This window comes from Branchiostoma belcheri, unplaced genomic scaffold (genome assembly GCF_001625305.1).
Source record: "Branchiostoma belcheri isolate BF01 breed outbred unplaced genomic scaffold, Haploidv18h27 scaffold34, whole genome shotgun sequence".
Taxonomy (NCBI): domain Eukaryota; kingdom Metazoa; phylum Chordata; class Leptocardii; order Amphioxiformes; family Branchiostomatidae; genus Branchiostoma; species Branchiostoma belcheri.
The window spans coordinates 1,000,391-1,020,581 of record NW_017803954.1 but is presented as its reverse complement, the minus strand read 5'-3'; the positions used below and the strand labels follow the sequence as shown (position 1 = coordinate 1,020,581).

Genomic DNA, 20,191 nt, shown 5'->3' with positions numbered 1-20,191 from the left:
GGAGGCACACAACGTGTTTCGTCATGGGCAAAGCATACACATGTCGAGAAATGTATGACGGAACTTAACTGTCGGCTGCGTGCGTGTGAAAACCAAGAACCGAAGAATGGTATATTAAAGAATCCACTCTGTAGACGCAATTAGGGAGAACAAAAACAATGAATCTAACTGATTTGTTTTCAATAGAAAATCTGGCGAAGAAATATTGCAGACCAATCAAGACTACAAAGGCAGCATTAAAATGTTTCAATCAGAAAATAATTCCAAACACATTGCTTTATAGTTTCAACTCAATTTGCGCCAATCATCGGCAATAGCGGCTTAACGACAGGCGGCATTTCACGGAATGCATGTGTAGAAAAAGATGAAGGGGATGAATGAGCGTATTGGTCCTTTATAATGTTCCAATAAAATACACGGAACTCTCTCTTTCATAAATGTACATATGTTGGGTTGGATATAAACATATATAAACATAACAGAAAATGCGACGTCCTTCGGTTTACAGTATGGTTGTGATTTTTTCCGATCATTTAATATAATATGAGATCATTGCCTCTGCCATGTGCGTGTGTGTCATGTGGAAGGCAGAAGTAGAGCGGCTTCAGGCTTGGTCGATGTAATCCTGTACGAACACATGAGATCATTAAGAATTAACACATAGGGAGCGTTGAAGACATCCAATGCAATTTCAGGGCGGCAACTGAACAAAAATATTTTTGATGACGGTGTCTGATATTGACATATTACTGCCATATATTTAACTTGCCTCACATATACAGAAATTAGTATGCTCATGATAGGATAGGGTTGATCCAACTTTACTACACTAAAATAATGACCAGAAAATTAACTTTGAAGCCTGAGTTTTGCCACCCAATAATAAGAGAGGAAAAAATTTGTATCCGCCCAATGTGGGGCTCGAACCCACGACCCTGGGATTAAGAGTCCCATGCTCTACCGACTGAGCTAACCGGGCATTCATACCTATGCGGTCACCTTGATAATTATATCGTTTAAAAATCACGAACCAGGTCTGGGCTATTTATGTAATATATAGTACAGTTATACAGTTAAATACAGTTAAGATACGACTTTGGAAACGGGAATAACAAACCTGTTCCCTGTTCCTCAGCCCCTCCCCGCTCACGTACATGTAACGTTAGCAGTAACCGTGCCAGCTGCCCTCCTTTGGACGGACGCCAGACGGGTTAATTAAACACAAAATTTAGTGTCAAAGTTAAAAAGAGAAGTTGCGTTTTCAGTGAACATCGGATTGCCGTATCCTTACAGAGACCTGGTTTCATTCACCTTTTGAAGCTAAGAAGTAAGAATCTCTCATGGATTGCCCGAGAAATGGCGAGGAAAACTGCCCCCCTCCCCAGGCACTTTTACCGCGCCAAAATTCTCAAAAATTCCCGCCAAATAGATCACGTGACTGCTACGCGCCAACTCAACTGGGGTCACTGGAGGGCAAAGTTTCTGCCGTGGCTCACACATCCCCGCATACATATATCATATAGAAAACTTTAATAGCGCTATTAAATGTACACCTGATGTGCGGCACTATTTTGTATGTGACTTATCTTAGTGACTAGTATTCAGACCATAGAGCGGGGACGTACTACAAGTTTTTATCGTCAGGTTACGTGTGCAGATCTTCAAACCGGGTAAGCACGATTGATGGCGCGTTGTCAGATTTCATCGGTCTTCCCATTTTATAAGAAAAGAACATCATAACAACTCTTCCCGGTCTCTTCCACCTCCTTGATTCGTTTCTTAGATTTGAAATGAGAATCTCTGAGAGCCACTGGCCAGACTAGCTGACCCATACTCATGTATGGTGGCTTAAGGTAGCAAAAATACACCTGCCGCGCTGGGCAATTCGCCCGATGTGGGGCTCGAACCCACGACCCTGGGATTAAGAGTCCCATGCTCTACCGACTGAGCTAACCGGGCGCGACTTGGAAAGAAAAACCAAAGTTGGACTTTCTCCCTCAATAAAATTCCAATGCGTCAGCGTCAACTCCGTGAGCAACTTGGGCGTTTTATAACACATGACACGCACAGAACTTTCGCCAGGTGGCGCCATTGCAATAGACAGAAGCGACATGCAGATAACGACTTGGTAATAACTATTATCACCATGCTAGCGCTAGCGTGCCTCTGATAATGTACTCGACTCCCCTATAGATAGATAATTGCGGACTGACAGAGATTAGCAGTCCTTTACCAGCTCCTTCTTCGAACTACCACGGCTTCAGTATCCGGAGCTCCGCCCATTATTCCAATCTAGAAAGGCTCTTCGTCAAGTTAGCCTGGATGCCAGACCCAAAGCACACTGGACACAAAATATCTCAGCGTGCCAGGCTCACTGAGATATTTGTGTCCAGTGTGCTATGGGTCTGGAACCCAGGCTACGTCAAGTTTGAGATGAAGCATAATTGATATTTCTTCTTTATATTGATATTTATAAATAAATATTGCATTTTATACATTGTCACCTTTATTTTACGCTAAGGATAATATCAAACACATATTACTAATCTTGTGGAAAAAAAACATCCGCGGTGTTTCCATCACACTATTTGTTTACTCTCATTTACATATCGGTATAGCACAGAGCTTCTGTAGTTTACACTACACTAGTTAACTTCGCTCTGCCGTGCGCATGCATTGTTCGTGACTTATTATTTGCAAAGGTCGTTGTTGTTGGTTTGTTTATTTTTGTTAATCTTCTGTTTGGACACATGGGCAGTTTTACCCCTTAAAAATACCAAACATTTTGGCTTTGTCTGTAATGCCTCCACTTCAAGGTGAAATGATGCAAGATTTGATCGGGGAGTACTTTTTGACTATACCCCATGACTAGGCTTGTGTGTTTGCGTGCATGTGACGTTTGCTTACGGCACGTATACAATATACTATCAATATTTAGCGCTTCGAAGTTGAATGCGAGTCTATTTTTTTAGGGATGGCAGTCACATGCCATGACGTCAGAGACTGGTGACGTACACGTTGGTTGACCGATTAGCCTCGTTCTGATGCGCAGGTTGAACTTGATCTGACGCGCCACACAATTTACCCATAATTCTCAGATCGGGACGTGCGTGACGTGCTAAACGTGTGCCGTTTCAGAAGCGAGGCCCGTTGGGTCACCACCGCCACCCTTTGTCTCCTCGAGAAGCTTGTAAAACCGCGGGGAGAGCGCCCAGGACGGGTAGGTAGCCAGACTTTGGCAGGAACTGCGTGGAACCGCCTCCGACAGGTCCGTGAACTAGATTCAGGGACGCCCCGGGTCGTGCGAGGATAGCGTGCCCCAGTTCTGGTGACAGTGGTGGAAGGATTTTCTTTCCGTCCGCTGCCTTCGCGATTTTCGCCAGAATTTCTCCACCGTTGGTGACCATGCAGTTGTTAGGGAACGTCTGATTAATACTGCAGTCGATTCTGATGTGTGGAAGGGAACTGTGGCAAATTTTCACCACCAAGAGTAAGGAACATCTTATATACGTATGGGAGTCAATCGGGGTTATCGTGGCCTAGTTTCGAGACACTGGGACACAAAATGGCGCAGCTATACAGAGGGAATGGAATATCTTTACTAAGGTAAAACCTGAGCAAAAAGCGACAATTTTGGGCGTAGAATTCCGGGGCAGAGGTCCCACGTGGTGGGGTCAAGGCCAAAGTCATCCATCTTGGTAATCCGACACCTGACAGAAGCGGCGGCCTCTTGCGTCTTCGGCCAACAGAGGGGCACTTGGCGGGTAAATTTTTTTACTCTTTTCCTTCGCTTTTTAGCTACAACTCTCGCTAATATTTCGGCGTAAAGCGGGGATTGTGTGCCGCGGTGTTTGTCACTGTGTAAAGAGGTAAAACTGAGCGCAGTTGACGCCACGTGGTTGGGCATGTGCCTTCAGCAAAAGGAGCGCCATACTGTACACAGTGTTGCGGGGAATAGCAGAGGACCATTGTCTATTTTTGTAAGATTTAAGTACATCGCGAATGTTGAGTCCATGTTTAACCTTTTTGATCGTCAAACTCAACATTTTGATGAGCAAGAAAGTTAAAAGAGCTAAATCTATGTAATCATAGACAAAACTTACTACTTATCTGGAAATAATCCTGATCATTATCAGGCTTTAATGGTTCTAAATCGGATGTAGTGGCGGTTCTCCCGCCATTTTCTTTAAGGTTATATGTGCTTAAGAAACGAAATGAAACGAAATATCCATCCAAACGTAACCCCAAAATTTCACTGTACAACTCCATTCTTAAATGTATACCACTGAGAGAGAAGTGCATGAAAAAGTAATGAAAGAAGCCTCCTAAGCCAAGGTAAGTGACTAGGCTATACAGTATATTTTCTATGTAGCATGAAATGGTTTCTTGTCAGCGCTAGCTGCAGGTGAAAGAGTTTTAATGGGTTATGTCATACAAAGAACATTATGTATGTATTGTCTAGAAGTCGGTAATCAACAAGCGACGTAAATGCGACATCAACTCGGAATGTCTGGCTTCTATGCAAACGAGGACGAACAAATGGTTGGTTATTCCACCACCTGTCAAGAGCAATGGGCGCCATCTTGAATTTTTGTTCCCTACACTATCCTTGTCTTTATGGTCGTATGAATTACTCCTTTCCCTAAAAAACACGTATGAAGCCTGCTCTATATACCTTAACGCTTAGACCTTTATGCTGTGACGACTTATGTGATATATGGTTTACGTATGTTTACAATTGTGCTAAGATAAGGTAAGGAAGGCGAATGGGTGAGATTCAAAAAAGTGTTAACATCACTTGAAAAAATAAATACATTTCGACAGGCCTAGGCTAAGAAAGGGACACAAAAACAGACTTTGAAGAATACATATATTCTACAGTGACGAGACACATTTATTTTATATGCAAGAGAGAATTGTTCGAAAGAGATTATGAAAATCTCGGCCTTATTTGAGAATTCTTCTGCGTTTTTAAAAATACATGTAGGAAACTACATTCATTTCGTCTGTATTCTCCTATAGTGATACAAGAGCTTTTCCACTGGATACGTCGAAAGGAACGAAATGATTGAAAATGTTCTACTAGAAACTTGTTTAGCGGTGAATCTTCGTGAAAATAGTCTTGAGCTCGAGCACGTTGATTTTTCTAACCTTGTGGTATTCATGATCAAACTAGATTGGTACTAGCATCTAATTCTTACTACACTCTTTGTTACTACATGGTTAGAGGCTAAAGAGTTATACGAGTATAGTCTAGTAATAGTCATTAGAGTTGAACCAATTCCGTCAGAATGTCTAGAAAGGAGTTAGGTTTTGGCATGCTTTTTTTGTAGACGAAGGGCGAATTATATTCGTCTGCTGTGGACAGTACAATTGATCCATACATACACACAAAGGGCGAGATTGTAAATAAAGTGAAAAAGTTTCTATGTCAAATTTAGTATAACAAACATTTCACTGAACAGCTTTGCCTGTTCTATGACTGTGTTCATCTTGTTGAAACAATTTTGATGACTGAGGTTCAGTGGCAAAAGCTGAAAAGCTGATACACAAGGCACTGCATACGGTGTCATGGTCTACCATTCTTCAATGGCGTCATGTCACTGAACATACATACATGCAACAAAATATCACATTGCAAGTTTCCGTATGAAGACTGAATGGTATTAAAGTTCCCTCTTGTACCAAAACTTGAATTTACGGGGAAGACGAGATTAACCTAGAAAACGTCGCCTTTATGTAACGTTGGGAGGGATCTATTGGAAGGACCTGTTGTAAGGTGCTGGCCCAGCCCTCCCCCCTCCCCTCCCTCCCAGTCCCGCCATTGTGCTGCTGGCTTCCGGCCGACGTGCTATAGATTCCAGCGGCGCGCCATGTCGGGCTGTGGGCCGGGGTGGTGTCGGCATACATGCGTAGTTGGTCGGTGGCATTCGCCTCTGTTTCGCGCGCAAGATGTGATGTCAGTCCTTCTCCTGTGCGTGTGACAGCGGCTGATGCACCGGCCAAAAAGTCGTCGATGGACAAACCACCGTTCTCTACAATCTGTTCTGAGACGCCTGAAACGTTAGCTACTGAAAGATTCAAATATCTATTCATTTAAAGAGTAGACATTTCAATGAAAAAAAACTAACAACATGTAGTAAGCAGGAAAATACGCGAAACTAAAGGAAAAGACTTAGTTAGGTAGGTAGAACAATTTTTCACGGCAAATGGATGCTGAAACTACGGACATAACTCACACAGTATCTTTTTTCGTTGGAATGATGGCACATAGAGCAACCGTTACACCTGTAAACTATCATTTCGAACAAGTGCAGTAATGGCATAGATGTAACTCCAAGATAAACAGAAATTATTCGTCATTTCGATCAATCTGGAGATTTGTTGACATCTATACAATTTTATTCAGCTCATAGGAAATTTCTACTTGTTGAATACGCCCGTCTGCATGTGTATTTCAAAGCATCCGGATAAACTGCAATATGATTCGTCAGTAACGGAGCAAAACTATGTCTTAAGTAATCAGACATACTTCAATTTGAATACCGATACATATTTATCTCAGACATTGAATTTTATAAGACTGTGCCCGTGGTAAACGTTTCAAATGCAAGGTTGATGCCCGGCCCTTGAACATTGCATTGAGTCTCTTTCTTTTTTTGGTTCAAAATGTTTGACATTGTACTGGTAACACGGACATTGACTTCTGTAAGTAAGATTGAGTTTAAATTTTAAATCTATGCTCAGAGAATAAATCAGTTTATACAGCTTAAGTTTTCAAACTGTTAAAATTATCTAAATATTTTCTACATCTGGGAAGATCAGGTAAGCTCCAAGAGACACGGGGTTCTTTGCAGAATGTTGTATGTAATTCACTAATTGCCTGGTCAACGTTGTTGATGAATCATGAGAGCAATTTTACTCGGATGACGCTTGTCATTCTTACAATTTTTTAATGAAATACCACATAATGTACCTGAAGCGTATAAAAAGAATTTGGCACTATAAAGTACCACTATGAATGATTTTCTGGATGTTAAGCATCTTGTACAAATGGCTATTCATTTTGTAGACATTTATAAGCATTTCCTTGCTGTGTACTTTGGGTTAGGGTTCGTTACCTTTGTTTACACTTGAAACCTGGCCAACTTGCCAACATGTACACTACTATATTTTGCACGGGTCAAGGTAGGTGATAGCCAAAACATCTACTGGCAGCAAAATGTACAGTTATTGATAGGTGTAGTAGCATACAGATTCTGGTCATTTCAGGTGAATTTGGATGTAAAATTGCCCTTTTTAAAACGTTTTGTAGGCGAATGTTCAACCCTTCCAGTGTAACCGAAGCAATTTATTTCAACATCAAGTAAATGGTATTCAGCGATTTCATCAGGTGTTGGTTTGAAATGACGAGGTTTCTGTTCAATTTTCAAATGGAGTCGATGGAAACCAATCCTTCTGATTCAATTGTCACTAAGTGAATGGATGTCCTTGCACCCATTTGGCATACACAATGTTCAACTAAATTAGTCAGAGGCCTGGCTTAGTTAGATTAGTTGACAACAGCAGAGTTGACATGATACAGCTCTCTAAGATCTATGTATTGATACTGGAATATCTTGGAAACTGGCAGCAGTATAGCCCAGTTCCTTGAATTCGAAAAATATGTTTCTATGAACACCAATGTTAAACTACCAGCAGTATAAAATCCTTTGATGGCCTTACAACACGCATTTTACTCAGCCCATACACATGGACACTTTCTGATTTTAAAGCTAGTTTATCCCCGGGTCTATACAGAGTAGTAAATATTGAGATGTAATGTAAGGTTGCTAACATGGAACATGAAAAGCATTCATCAAAATATCAGTACATAGAGAGTTTAAATCTCATGCAGTGACTGTGAGCAAACAATCTAGGCAACATAAACGTTTTGATTTACGCAAAATAATTCCCAGGAAAGTAATATGTCACCAGCATCTACAACCCTGTATCTTTGATGATAGTCTGATAAAGAAAGTCTGAACCTTCGTCTAGTTTTTCAAGGTAGATTTACCAGCTGTTCACGTGTGCAAGATCAGTTACCATTGCAAGGTGTTCAACCTTCCACCGAGGTTATTCTTACATGTCCGTTCCTTTTGTTGTTTTCCTATGATCCCTGGTGGTAGTGATAGATTTCAGTGTGTGAAGACTATTTTCCGGAAAGAAAGGAAAATTGAAAGAATACAGTCAGAACTGAAAATTCTGTTCATTTTGGCAAATGATGTTAGTTTGATGTCGCGTTGCGTACTAAAACGGCCCGCTCTATTGGAGTTTGACCCCGCCATGTTACAAATGCAGCGAGTTGTAAACAAGTCGAGGTCACCGCCAGTCAGTCATGAATAGTCGGCATAATCTTCAAGCAGATGTTAGGGGAGGCTAAGTCGTTGTGTTTCCCTTCTTTCTGTGACAACTGGCTGGCCTCCTCGGCTCACCTTAACAAGGAAGCCAGGTCGCCAAAAAGCCTCGCTGGCAGCCGGAGTTCCGCATCACTGGTGCAGGCTCGGCCTTCAGGGAAGATTGTAATACATACTTGAAGGAGTCGTCTGGTTAACGAGACTATTCACAATGAACAAGACCACTTGCTGGCTTCGTGATCAAGATCAGTACCAAATAATTTCTCCAGTGTAGTCTAGGTGTATGTATAGACGTTTAGAGAGCTTTTGCAGTCATTACTGAAGACTCAGGAACCATTATAAATGGAACACATCGTCCGGCTGCCATAGGAACATGGACAAGTTGATACAGGTAAGGCGTGTCAGGTAAGTGCCTCTGTCATACGTGTGATACTACCTTCAGGCAATGCCGGTGTTGATGCGTTTGTTCAACCGGGTCAGTGTTGACAATCTTGCCACAGCATGTGGGCCTGTGAAGTAGGGGTTAGACGCGGGTTCGGGTAGCAGTCTGTTAGTAGTGTTAGGGGTGGGCCATGTGTGCACGTGTATGAACGGACGAAGTCCATAACAACCTTTTAAAACGCCTTCTGGAACAATAAATGGTTGCCAGTTTGACAACCTGAGTCCGTATCGTAGGCATTCACGTTGCACGGAGAAAAAGTACTACGAAAGGGGCATTCGGGAGGTGTTTGTGTGTAATAGACAAAATTTGTGAGTTCACCATCATCAAAATTCTGTCTCCCAATAAATGCCAACTTTGTTACAAGTGTCTCCGTCTGAGGTAAGGGTAAAATCGCTTACAGCTGCTTAGGCTTTGAGGAGGTTTCATAGACGATTCATGTCCTTGGTAACCGCAAGGCCCAGCTTCTCAAGGCCGAACGCGTTAGCATTGACATAATCTCCGACGGTATAACCTGATATGACATGGCACAGGGCACGCTGTAGAATGCAGCGACTGACATCATTTATGATGCATGAAGCTATCCATGATATTGATGATCAGCCTATGGTTCGATGAGAACTTGTGAAGATCTCTCTTGTCTTCTCTATCGACCGTATTGGCACCACAGCCATGACGATATAACAACCAGTTTTCTTCACTCTTCTCGGTTTCCTGCTCCCCTTGACGTTTCACTCATAATTTAGTGCACATGTTTCTATGGTACTTTAATTACATGATGATACTTCTAATACCTTGTTAATATTACCTTACATGACACAACGCATTCAACATCCAGAAAAATGATGTGATACGACCCTGATACTCACAGTACATGTGCAGCAGAATACAATACAGCACAAAATACAACACAATGCCGAATAATAAAGTATCTCTACACCTTTATTCTACCTGTCCATGACCCTATGATATAGCTTGAATGAACTCGGATATCCTTTTCCAGATGAAGTCAATGCAGGAATTCCCGGGGGAGAGGGTGCGTGATGGCTGACATGCCACCTTCGGGGACGTGTCTACTCTCCAAGCAGAGGTGTGGGTTCTGGCTTATTTTTGGCGTGTTTTAGGCTTTTTTATGGGGCTTTCTTTTTTTGCACTGGAAGTTTTTTATGAAAAAAAAAAGATTCCAGTGCAAAAAAAGAAAGCCCGATAAAAAAGGCCCCCAAAAACATGCCAAAAATAAACCAAAACCCACACCTCTGCTTGGAGAGTAGGACGTGACGACAATGATATTTTAAACGTATCCAATGCAATTTCAGGGCGGCAAAGCCGGATTTTCAAACTCAATTTTCTGGTCATTCTTTTAATGTGGTAGGTTGAATCAATCCTATCCCATACTAGCATGATGACATCTGTGAGGCAAAAATGTGATGTCACTGACGGAAAACAGTTTTGTGTGGTTGAAATATGCTGGTTTAAGCTATTTATGGGCCGTATCGATAGACAATATGGACTCCTCACGTGGCTTAGAACACTTTCTGGGCTATTTCAAGCGCCAGAAGTATGGAATGACGACGAAACTGTACTATGAAATGGCAGTTAATGTCAATATCCGCACAGATTTCCTAGAAGCTTTTCCAAAATAGGCTTTGTTCTTTCGCCCTGTAATTGCACTGGGTGCATTGCACTTAATATCAATGGAGTAACTATTTTGTATTAAAATACTGAACACCCGCCCACACATACATCCGTGTTGTACCATACACCTGCCAATCATCATCAACAACGCTGTCCAAGATGGCGAAAAGAAAATATCAATGTGTGGAGCCCTCTTCATATTTTGCGTAGTTATCATTTTGAATCATAATCTCGCATTTTGTTGCACAAAGGATTCAATAACAGCAGTAGGGGTTAAGTTTTCAAAAATTGAGTGTGGTGTGTCCTAGCACGAGCAGTGTGGCGCAGTGGAAGCGTGCTGGGTCCAGAACCCAGAGGTCGGTGGATCGAAACCACCCGCTGCTACACAGGATACGCTACTGTTTCCCTCAGCTAACAGTTTTGTCACATTTCATAACAAAGGTAATTGTATTACACGGTATATAGTATATCGACTATATTATATAGCCTTGCCTGCGTCCCTCAAAATTCAGGAAAAGCGCGTAATTTTGACGGACCTGATTGGACCTTCTTGGATGAACTGCTTGTTTTGATTAACAGCCAGGGTTGTATATTGTAATGCTATGCTTCGTTGACGTACACGTGAAGTAAATGATATTGGCCACTGCTACTAGCGTTAGGTGTATTTGACATGGAGGAAAGTTACCACACAAAATACTAGTACACGTTTGATGCGTGTTATCATAAAGCTCATCGTCTATATTTCTACTTTATGTTGTGTTGGTGCGCAGAAGGTCCTGTATGTCTATACTAATAATCAGGTGGCCGTCAATTTCAGTCCTCTGACGCAAATAACGACGCTACGACAAGTCTGGTGACGTCACTGGCTATAAGTAAAGCTGAATATTCACGATGAACAATTTCCTTGTCCAGTTTAGTCCATACATGTCTATCATGTTGTTGAAATACTGTGTACTTGTACATAGTCAAAATTAGTAAACATCGGGTGTAGACAAATTTGTGAATTATCAACTTGTATTACTAAATCTAACCTTATATGCAACATTTTTAGGGAACTTGAATATCAGCGCTAAATGTAAATGTCTTTAGATGTATACATCTGTCCATTACAGGCTGGTCACCTTGAACCAGCCATAGCCATTTTTCTTCATTGCATGCATCATACAAATACATGCGACATGTCACAATATTCTTTAGAATTGCACTAATCGAGTCGTTTTCCTCTATTTTCTATTTAAACTGAAATTCTCCCGTTTAGCTAAGCTTTACGCCAAAACGTTTTCCGTGGAAAGAAACCGCATGAGCAGCGACAAAACTAATTTTACACACACGTATATGCCGTTACGAAATGAGCACCAGCCGGATGTGCAAATGCTGTAAACAGGGGTCAACGTCACAGCTGCGATACAGACGCTCGGTGCTAGGTGCGCAGCATATATTTGGCCTATTTTCAGGGACAGTGGCGAAGGGAAGGCCAGCTAGCCACACTCCCAAGGACGCTGGTTACGTAAGAATTGATAAGTCTATCAATAGCGCGATGTAGGCGGAGAAAACTTCCAACAGGCACATAAGAACAGCGCTTAGAGAAGAAAGAACTCAAGACGCCCAGTTGCCAACACTTTCCGACAGGGAATTAACAACGATGTCTTCTTGAAAATTATAAAGGCTACTCCCCCCGAGGCCTCACGGAGAATGTAACAGCTATTCAGACGTACATTACATATGCATACCTACACAGATGGCACCCTTTCTTTCTTGTAGTTTTCACCCAATGAAAGATTATGAATACATGTGAATATTCCACCTCGACCACAAACTCGGAAATTTGAGAACAGACTGTGCCTCTGTGGAACGAATCATTATCGTTTCTCACAAGCTCTGCGTTGTGCCCAGTTCAATGCCATTTCCCTGCCAATCGACCGAGCGAACGTCAACCGAGAGAGGGTACTAAAGCTAAAACGGGTGCCATCCAGGCTATGAATATGTACCACAGCTGTCAACAACTGTATATAATAACGGGCAATCCACTGTTGAATCTGAGGCTTGAGGTTTATATGAATTAAATCGCAGTTTATATGAATTAAAATTTGATAAAGTTGGCTACAAAGTATACAGTTTGGAGTCTTAACTTAAAATCTTTGCCCCAGTCACCGTATTGTGTCCCAAGGACGGGACAGACTGTAGCCACCAGTTTAATATGTCTCCGTTCTATGAGCGAGTGGCAATGACTGATTCAGTGAACCCTGGACTGCATGGGAACCCAACGGCATATACAATTTGCAACCCCGGCTGGATTTATCTATATGCGGCTTGGAGCACTTCCAAAGATACCGCGTGTCACATTGAACGATGCCTCAACTTGAAGGTTTTCCTATATATTTGTAGCATTGACCTTTGTGTTGGTGCATGGGAGTGTCCCGGTATTTAGGTGAAGGTGCGTTATGGCTACACACACTGACTAGCCTGGAATCCAGGTTTGTTAGCTATAGATGGGAGAGCGAATTTTTGGGATCGAACCTACCAAACAAAACGCTGGATTTCAGGCTACACACTAACCAGGCGGTGATGCAGAATATTCATATTACGACACCGCCTAGCGTCAGGGTAAAGAACAGCACGCTTCTGTGATTACTATACCACAGGGGTTTGAAAACACACACACACATTGTGCCTTACATTTGCGTGTCAAATAGTGTTCCTCTACCACTTTGGATCAAAAGCATCACTTAATTTACATGTAATAGTAGAAAGCTCTAGTAAGTCTAGCAATACAGTATGCCCTATCTGGAAAAAAAGAATATCCAAGAGAATTGTGTAAGGAGTATTTCAAGTTTTTATTGCAAGACAGCATGGTAGTGATGTGATATGTATGACTGGGCTACATTTTTTGGCACATTTCGAATTACATTTTTCACCTATCTTCAGTTTTCAACATGTTGCCTGGTAGAATAGTTACCACACACTTTGAATGGCCAATATGTCTCACCCCAAACTTTACAAATTGTAAAAATACAACCAATATCTGAGCATTGAAAATATGCAGGGAATATGTGTTTGCATACATGTAGCTATATGGTTTACATTCCACATAAGAATTATACGTCCATGTCAGTATTTCAGCTTTTAACCTCAAAAACAAAGGAGATTTTGTGTCTGTCAGCAAGTAATACTTCTGAGTATGGAATATAGTCCTGCTGAAAGAAGATATGAACCCCTGGATGTATATGATACATCATTATCAAGTTTTCTGGACAGCCTTCAATCATGGGTGCTGCAACATTGAAAGTATGATCAACATGTATATCTGCATCAGGTGTAAAGTAAGAGACCAAGCAACATTACACACCAAAAAGCCTTTCCTACAAACATTTCAATTTCAGCATTTGATTTGGTATTTTGACTACAGCATGCAGATTCAGACTGCACATAATACTGGAAGTCCACACACTGAAACAAGTTTAAGTAGGTGAAGTTAAATATGTCTATATATGATTTTGAATATGTGTGTACAGTGTGTATCATATGTATCTTTGTTAAGCATAATCAAAACTAGACAATGGATACATGAAACTGATTACTAAGTAAATACCACAATTACTGATACAATGCATGTACATGGAAAGAAAAAGAAAACCTTTTTGAAGTCTTACATGTGTGTAACAGAATATAAGTACTAACAATGGCTTTTTAGTTAAACTAAACCTGTCAAGATTAGATGATGATAAAGCTGATTAAGTGAATTTGGTATCGCTGGCTCTATTACGTTGTATATTATATAGGGGGACCACACCTCACTTCAAAATCTAGCCACATTTTTAAGAAGAATGCTATACCTGTCTGTCATGGAAACTGTTCAATAAGAAAACAACATAAGGTTCTGCACTATATGGGCAACAAACAGTGACATACTCCTTTTTCTGCATAGCTAAAAAAATCTACATGATGTTATTTCCACATGACTGGGAATATGAGACTACTCCAAATAGGAGTCAGCAGATGAGCAGGTCAATGCTACACATGATTAGTATTGTAATACACTCCCTTCAGTTCTCATGGTGTGTCCATACATGTAGGTTGATTACATTGTACATACATGTCTGCATTCACAATTGTCACAGCATCATGGAAAACAGTGACACAGTCATGAGTTATGAGTCTATTGTGTATCTTGCACTCTTTAGGCTTACTACAATGTAGACATGCATAACTTAGGTAGCTGTTGGGCCTTACATCATTTATGGTACAACAACCACCAAGACAGAAAAAAACTGTACAAATTTTCTATACAAAAATTACAGGCATATAAAACAGCGTATTGAACATGACATTATTACAAATGTACAAGGATTACAAAGTATTTGATACATAAATTATGATAATGAGCATGCAGTATCAGCAATTGTGCTTGATACAGCGACTTATTAAGTACAAAACATATAAAATTGATTGGATTTTACTTAAGTACAAGGATACAGATAGCTAGAAGTGCATACAAGACGTGTAATCTTTCCAATATGAAGTTGTTACAAAAAATGTACCTATTGTCAATATTTTCCTGTGGCAGTAGTCTCAGTGGATGATCTGTTTGATACAACATATTGGCAGGAAACCAAACATGTCAAAATTAAGTACACATGTATATGACGCTGAAGTCTGAAGAGAGACACTGACTCAATTTAATTTTCCCTGGAAGAAGAATGAACAAAAAGAAGATACATGTATGTTGTATCTAGTTGTAGTTCACATGTACATCACTAGAGGGCAGTACTTCTCAGTAACAGCATATACCAGTATCTCATGGTTCTCATGTCTCAGTGAGAAAGACTACATTTTGTGAACTTTCACTTTGTACACTACATGTAATTGCAGCACATTACTGTTGTACAACAGCAAGTATTATATTCATATCAACCTCATTTAAACAGACTTGGATGACAGAGTGCTTAAAGTTAAACCTACTCCAGAGATATACACCTGTATTTGGACCCTGTTTCTCTTCCTGGGGATACACAGTCTGTGAATGCCATTCCTTCTACCCTGACCCCTCTCCTCCTACACCCATATCCCCTCTGGGTTTCTTGTGGTAGGTACAGCAGACTGGAGTTCCCGGGGGTTCAGGATCTTCCTGGCACTGTTGGGCCGTGATGTCACCAGAACTGTCTTCGTGTCTGAAGAAAACAGGAAGGTAGGATTAGCTGGGGTCATTTTATAAAGATGGAAATAATCACACTGACCATAAGACACACAGGTCTTCTTATTAAAGATATAGTCCAGGATGACAACATAAACTCAAGTCCTTTGTTTTCAATGCAGATAATAGCGCCTATTTCCAGGTAATGAAAAAATATGATGACAGCCAGGCTCAGTCAGTACAGTATACTCTGAAATGTGGTGATGATTTTTAGTATCAGATTCACAAAATTTGTTCACAATGAAGCATTCACAATGAGTTGATGGATGTTGGATGGGAGATGACATACGTCAGGCTAATCAGTTATGCCAGAAAGCAGAGTGATGTCACACAATAAGACTAAGGTTTGATAATGCAGAGTTCACTTTTCTCATCACTGTAAGCTGTTTGTACATAAAGGGTGAATATAATTAATGTGGCGGAGAATGTGGTTGATAAGGAAGTCCAAACAAAAAGATTCAAAATTCAAACTGTGAAGGGAGGAGGAGAATGTAGAGTTAATTTCTTTAGTTTGCTTGGAGAAAGAGGAAAAGGTGCAATCACATGTCAGCAGGATACAAAATTGAAGGCAGAAGAGGAAGGAGGAATGCAGTCACTAGAAATATACTCCCATTATTCTGTCCATAATGACAAAAGATACTTTCAAAAGTCTTTTGGACATAACAGCAAGAGCAGGGTTGCGCAAAAATGTCATCTATTCCTCAGCCTTACCCACTCAGCAAGATCAGGGTTATTAAGGGGGTGGGTGGGGAATGGATTATCTAGTTCCAATTAAGCCATGAAAGTTTTCACTTAGTTGAAAGAACACCAACTCAAATGTTAGAGAGGATATAAATCTGTCCAGTTTCCAGCAGTGTTACTTTTCCATAGCCCAGAAAAACCATTGTTAAAATCCAGACAGTATACAAAGTTATGCCACACCCTGTGTCTTGGGGTCTTGTGTCGGTGTAGTTTTGTTTGGCACATCTACATCTGCTACTGCAACAAAGAGCAGAGGGTCAAAGTCTACTGCTGGATTAACTCTACCACACAGAAATAAGCACAGTACATACACAGTAGACTAACAAATACATTTGTACACAGGGTATCTGTGCACAGGGTATGTGTGTAACAACACTGTCACTCATACTGTACAACTGCAATATGGTCACCTAGCTGTCAGTCCAATATTAACACTTATGCAGTTTGGGAAAGCAGTTATTGAAGCATTGAAGCAATTATGCAGAAAATGTTATAAGCTGCTTTCCCCAGGCCAGAGTGTTCCTTGTATTCCTCAAATCTGTACACATGTGTAATCGATGAAGCTGACAAGACAAGAGAAGTTTGAACAGTGAGTCTGACTTACTTGGTGGTGAATCTCCATTAGTTGCTGTTGGGGGCACCTCCACTATGTACCCTGTAGTCTTCACAAAGTCCTGGAAGTTCACATCCTTCAGTTCCTTCCCCAAAACCTCCAGGTCCTTGTTCTTCTGGTTTATCTCATTTTCCACATCTTTGATTTGCTCCTCCACCTGGGAGAGTTCCTGGGTGTAGCGGGTGTGCTCCTCCAGCTGCTGGGCAATCTCCTTCTTCAGGTCCTGGATCTCTGCGCTCAGCTGCTGCTCCTGCTCTTTGGCACTTTCATTACTGATTTTTTGCTTCTCCTTCTCCTGGTCTATTTCCTGCATCAGCTTGTCCACCTTTGCTAAGAACTGCTGCAGCTGTTTCTCCGTGTCGGCAATCTGCGACTGAACTCTGGTGATGTCTGTCTGCAGTCTGTCCCGTTCTGCGAGCTCCCTGGCCAGTTCCATCTCCACTATTTCCAGGGACTGGAGCTGTCTCTCATACTCCTTCCCGAGAGATTCGAGTCTGCCGAGTTCCTGGCTTTGGTTGCTGGACACCGTCTCCTCCATTAGCTCGTAGTCTCGAATTTCAGAGTCTAGCTTGGTCAGCTGACACTTCTGAAAGTTCAACTTGTCCTGTTGGAAGCGCACGATCTTCATCAGGTCATCGTACGACCTGTCTGGATGATGGGTCACCTTTTCTTGAAACTCTTTTGCCTCAAACTCAGCTTTGGCACTTACCTGTGAGTTCAGTGACTTTCTCAGAGGCTCCTTTCGTTGGTTGGCAAATCCCTCTTTAGACACAGCCTTTGGAGGAAGGCTCTGTCGTAAGAACGTTCTTTCTGGCGGGGCGGGTTTTGCCGACGAGGGACGCTTCTTTGTGCTTCCCGACTTACGCAGGAAGTAAGTGACGTCATTTGCATACTGGCCCCACTTTGCAACATTTTTGAACGGCGCCTCCGTGGGTGGAACGAGGCGCTCCATGTCCCGCCATTTTTCCACCAGCGTGAAACGTCCGGTTTTCCCCGTGGCCTGAGCGAGGGCGATGACGATTTCCTGGCAGGTGGTTTTCTCTGTCACGCCGCACACCACACGCTGGATACCCTCAACCCACACCTTCATCTCCATCTCGCTGTTTTCTAGTTACAAAATAGTTGCACAGAATTCAAGGCAGGCAGTTCCACAGAATTCACTTCACAGTTCATGCTGCTCCATCTAGAATTCATCAGGGAGGGAACTCTTTTGGGAAGTCACATGTTGGCTAAAGCGGTCCTGTTGATGTGTGTTGAGCAGTTGATGGAGCTACAGTGTTCTTCACAGGAACAGGACTCCTCATCAGGTCATCTGGAAAATAATGCGGCAACCATTAGATTTTGATGCAATATATCTTGACCCAGCAATAAGAAGAAAAAAATGTAGGCATTAATATGCAGATTTCTGTTCTAGGTCCACTTAAAGTACATCAGACCATCGGTCTTTTTTGTTGTGTCAACAAACTCATAAAAACTCTAAATACTATCAGGTTTGAAATTTCGAGATTTCATCTTTGACTTCTTCTTCTTCTTCTTCTTTCCCGTACGTGCACAACCTCAATAAGTTGAGGGCTCCGGCACGGTGAGGGGTAGGGGTTTTTGGTTTGGATTTGGGGTGTCGCTCTTATTTTGTATTGTGTATATGATGTGTATATATATGTTGTTGTAGTCTGTTGGCTACAGACTTCCTACCTACTCTGCAGTACCACATTGATCTAAAAGGAGGCTCTTCTAACCATAACTTCACAATGCTGCCAGCTCTGTCCAAAATACAGGATTCGAGTCACGCAGCCTTTCACAATGTCATACAACAAAGACCATCCCTAGCCCTTCAGGTTCTTGTGTAAGTAACTAGAAGGTCAAAACCTATTGGAATGTCTTCTATCTTTTCTCATGGTCAACATTCCCATATTTAAACAGGGCCACATTTTTTGTCAACCAGCAGAGAGTCCATTGGATATCCAGTGGGGATGATGGAATCTGAACCTGTCAACGCCTAATGGTCCCACAGAGGGATGTCTGGTATGATACAGTCATTTCTGAAGAATCCACAGCCACACTCACACATGGCCATGGACGTTAGCACATAGGGCAGTGTAGTAACAGAGGAGAATGATTTTTATAGTATTAAAAAAAGTCTACTACCATTTATTCATTGATTCATCAAAAGCAATGAAAGCTAACATTTTACTTCTAACATACTACATGATGCATCTAAATTTGTTCTTCACACAAATATTACGTGATCATAACACAACTCTTGTCCACTCTGAATCCTCATATGAACATTTTGATCAAAAGTAAACCCCATGTGCAGTCAGTTATAACCTTCTAAACCCCTTCAATATCCTCCTGAAAGGAAGGTCTGTTCCAGCTTCTGTCAACACCATTTCCATACCTTGTGGGTCTGACCTAGATCTTTTGGAGATCTGTATCTACAGTGTTATCTGTACATGTAACTATTGTAAGACACAAATGACACAAGGGAAATCACAACCTATTAGTGCAAGAGATATGGACTAAGACAGCTGAAGGAATAATGACGGCAGGGTGAACCATAAAAATGAAGGGTTTCAGTCAGACATGTTTTTATGTCTATCTGAAATTAGCCCAATGAAATTTGTTATGTGGAATACAATTACTGGGTTATGAATTTGCCATATGTACCAGTAGGCAACAAGTGAAAATTCTTAGGTGTTGCTGTGTCATTTTGATCAATAGTTGCCTGAATTGAAACAGTTCAGCAAAGATATCAGGATATGCCAGTAATGTCTGGATGACAAGCATTCTCATAGACAAAACAAGCTACAGTACAGAAGTATCTGAAAGTTAGGCATACAAAATACAAACCTGTCCATTTTGAATGTGAAACCATCCAGGTCCTTTAGACAGAGGAGATGAGTAGAAAAAAACGAGGGGATGTTTTTCTTGTTTTTGCATCCTCCTCTACAACTATGGATATAAAAATGATTCTACTTTACATAGGTCCTGTCAGTGGGGAGGGCTCCATACCCCTGTATAAACATGTGAAACCTGCTATCTCCCTTTCACTACCACCTAATTATAGGACAAATAAACAAGAACACCACATGTTTGTCTACTGCCCATCAATTAATGTCCAGCCACTTCAAGAACTGGCAATATCAATGACTTACTTCTGCAATGGTCAGACAAGG

At 41.4% G+C, this 20,191-nt stretch overlaps 1 protein-coding gene and 3 non-coding genes across 6 annotated transcripts in view; 1 reads left to right on the top strand and 3 right to left on the bottom strand.

Moving 5' to 3' along the window:
- Positions 1-906: 906 nt before the first annotated feature.
- On the bottom strand, positions 907-979 carry Trnak-cuu. Its single transcript has one exon. It is a non-coding gene; the product is annotated as a tRNA-Lys (tRNA).
- Positions 980-1,886: 907 nt separating this feature from the next.
- Trnak-cuu lies at positions 1,887-1,959 on the bottom strand. Its single transcript has one exon. It is a non-coding gene; the product is annotated as a tRNA-Lys (tRNA).
- Positions 1,960-10,782: 8,823 nt separating this feature from the next.
- Positions 10,783-10,854, top strand: Trnal-cag. Its single transcript has one exon. It is a non-coding gene; the product is annotated as a tRNA-Leu (tRNA).
- Positions 10,855-13,294: 2,440 nt separating this feature from the next.
- Positions 13,295-20,191, bottom strand: part of LOC109475621 (ras association domain-containing protein 8-like) — a 26,475-nt gene continuing 19,578 nt past the window's right edge. For 2 of the 3 annotated variants that reach the window (XM_019776341.1, XM_019776342.1), the window contains 3 exons: positions 17,007-18,327; positions 16,583-16,639; positions 13,295-15,638 (listed from right to left, as the gene is read on the bottom strand). In XM_019776341.1, coding sequence (XP_019631900.1) covers positions 15,523-15,638; positions 16,583-16,639; positions 17,007-18,111 — 1,278 coding nt within the window. In that variant the 5' untranslated portion in view covers positions 18,112-18,327 and the 3' untranslated portion in view covers positions 13,295-15,522. The remainder of the gene's footprint in view (positions 15,639-16,582; positions 16,640-17,006; positions 18,328-20,191) is intronic. The other variant, XM_019776343.1, reaches the window with a different exon arrangement.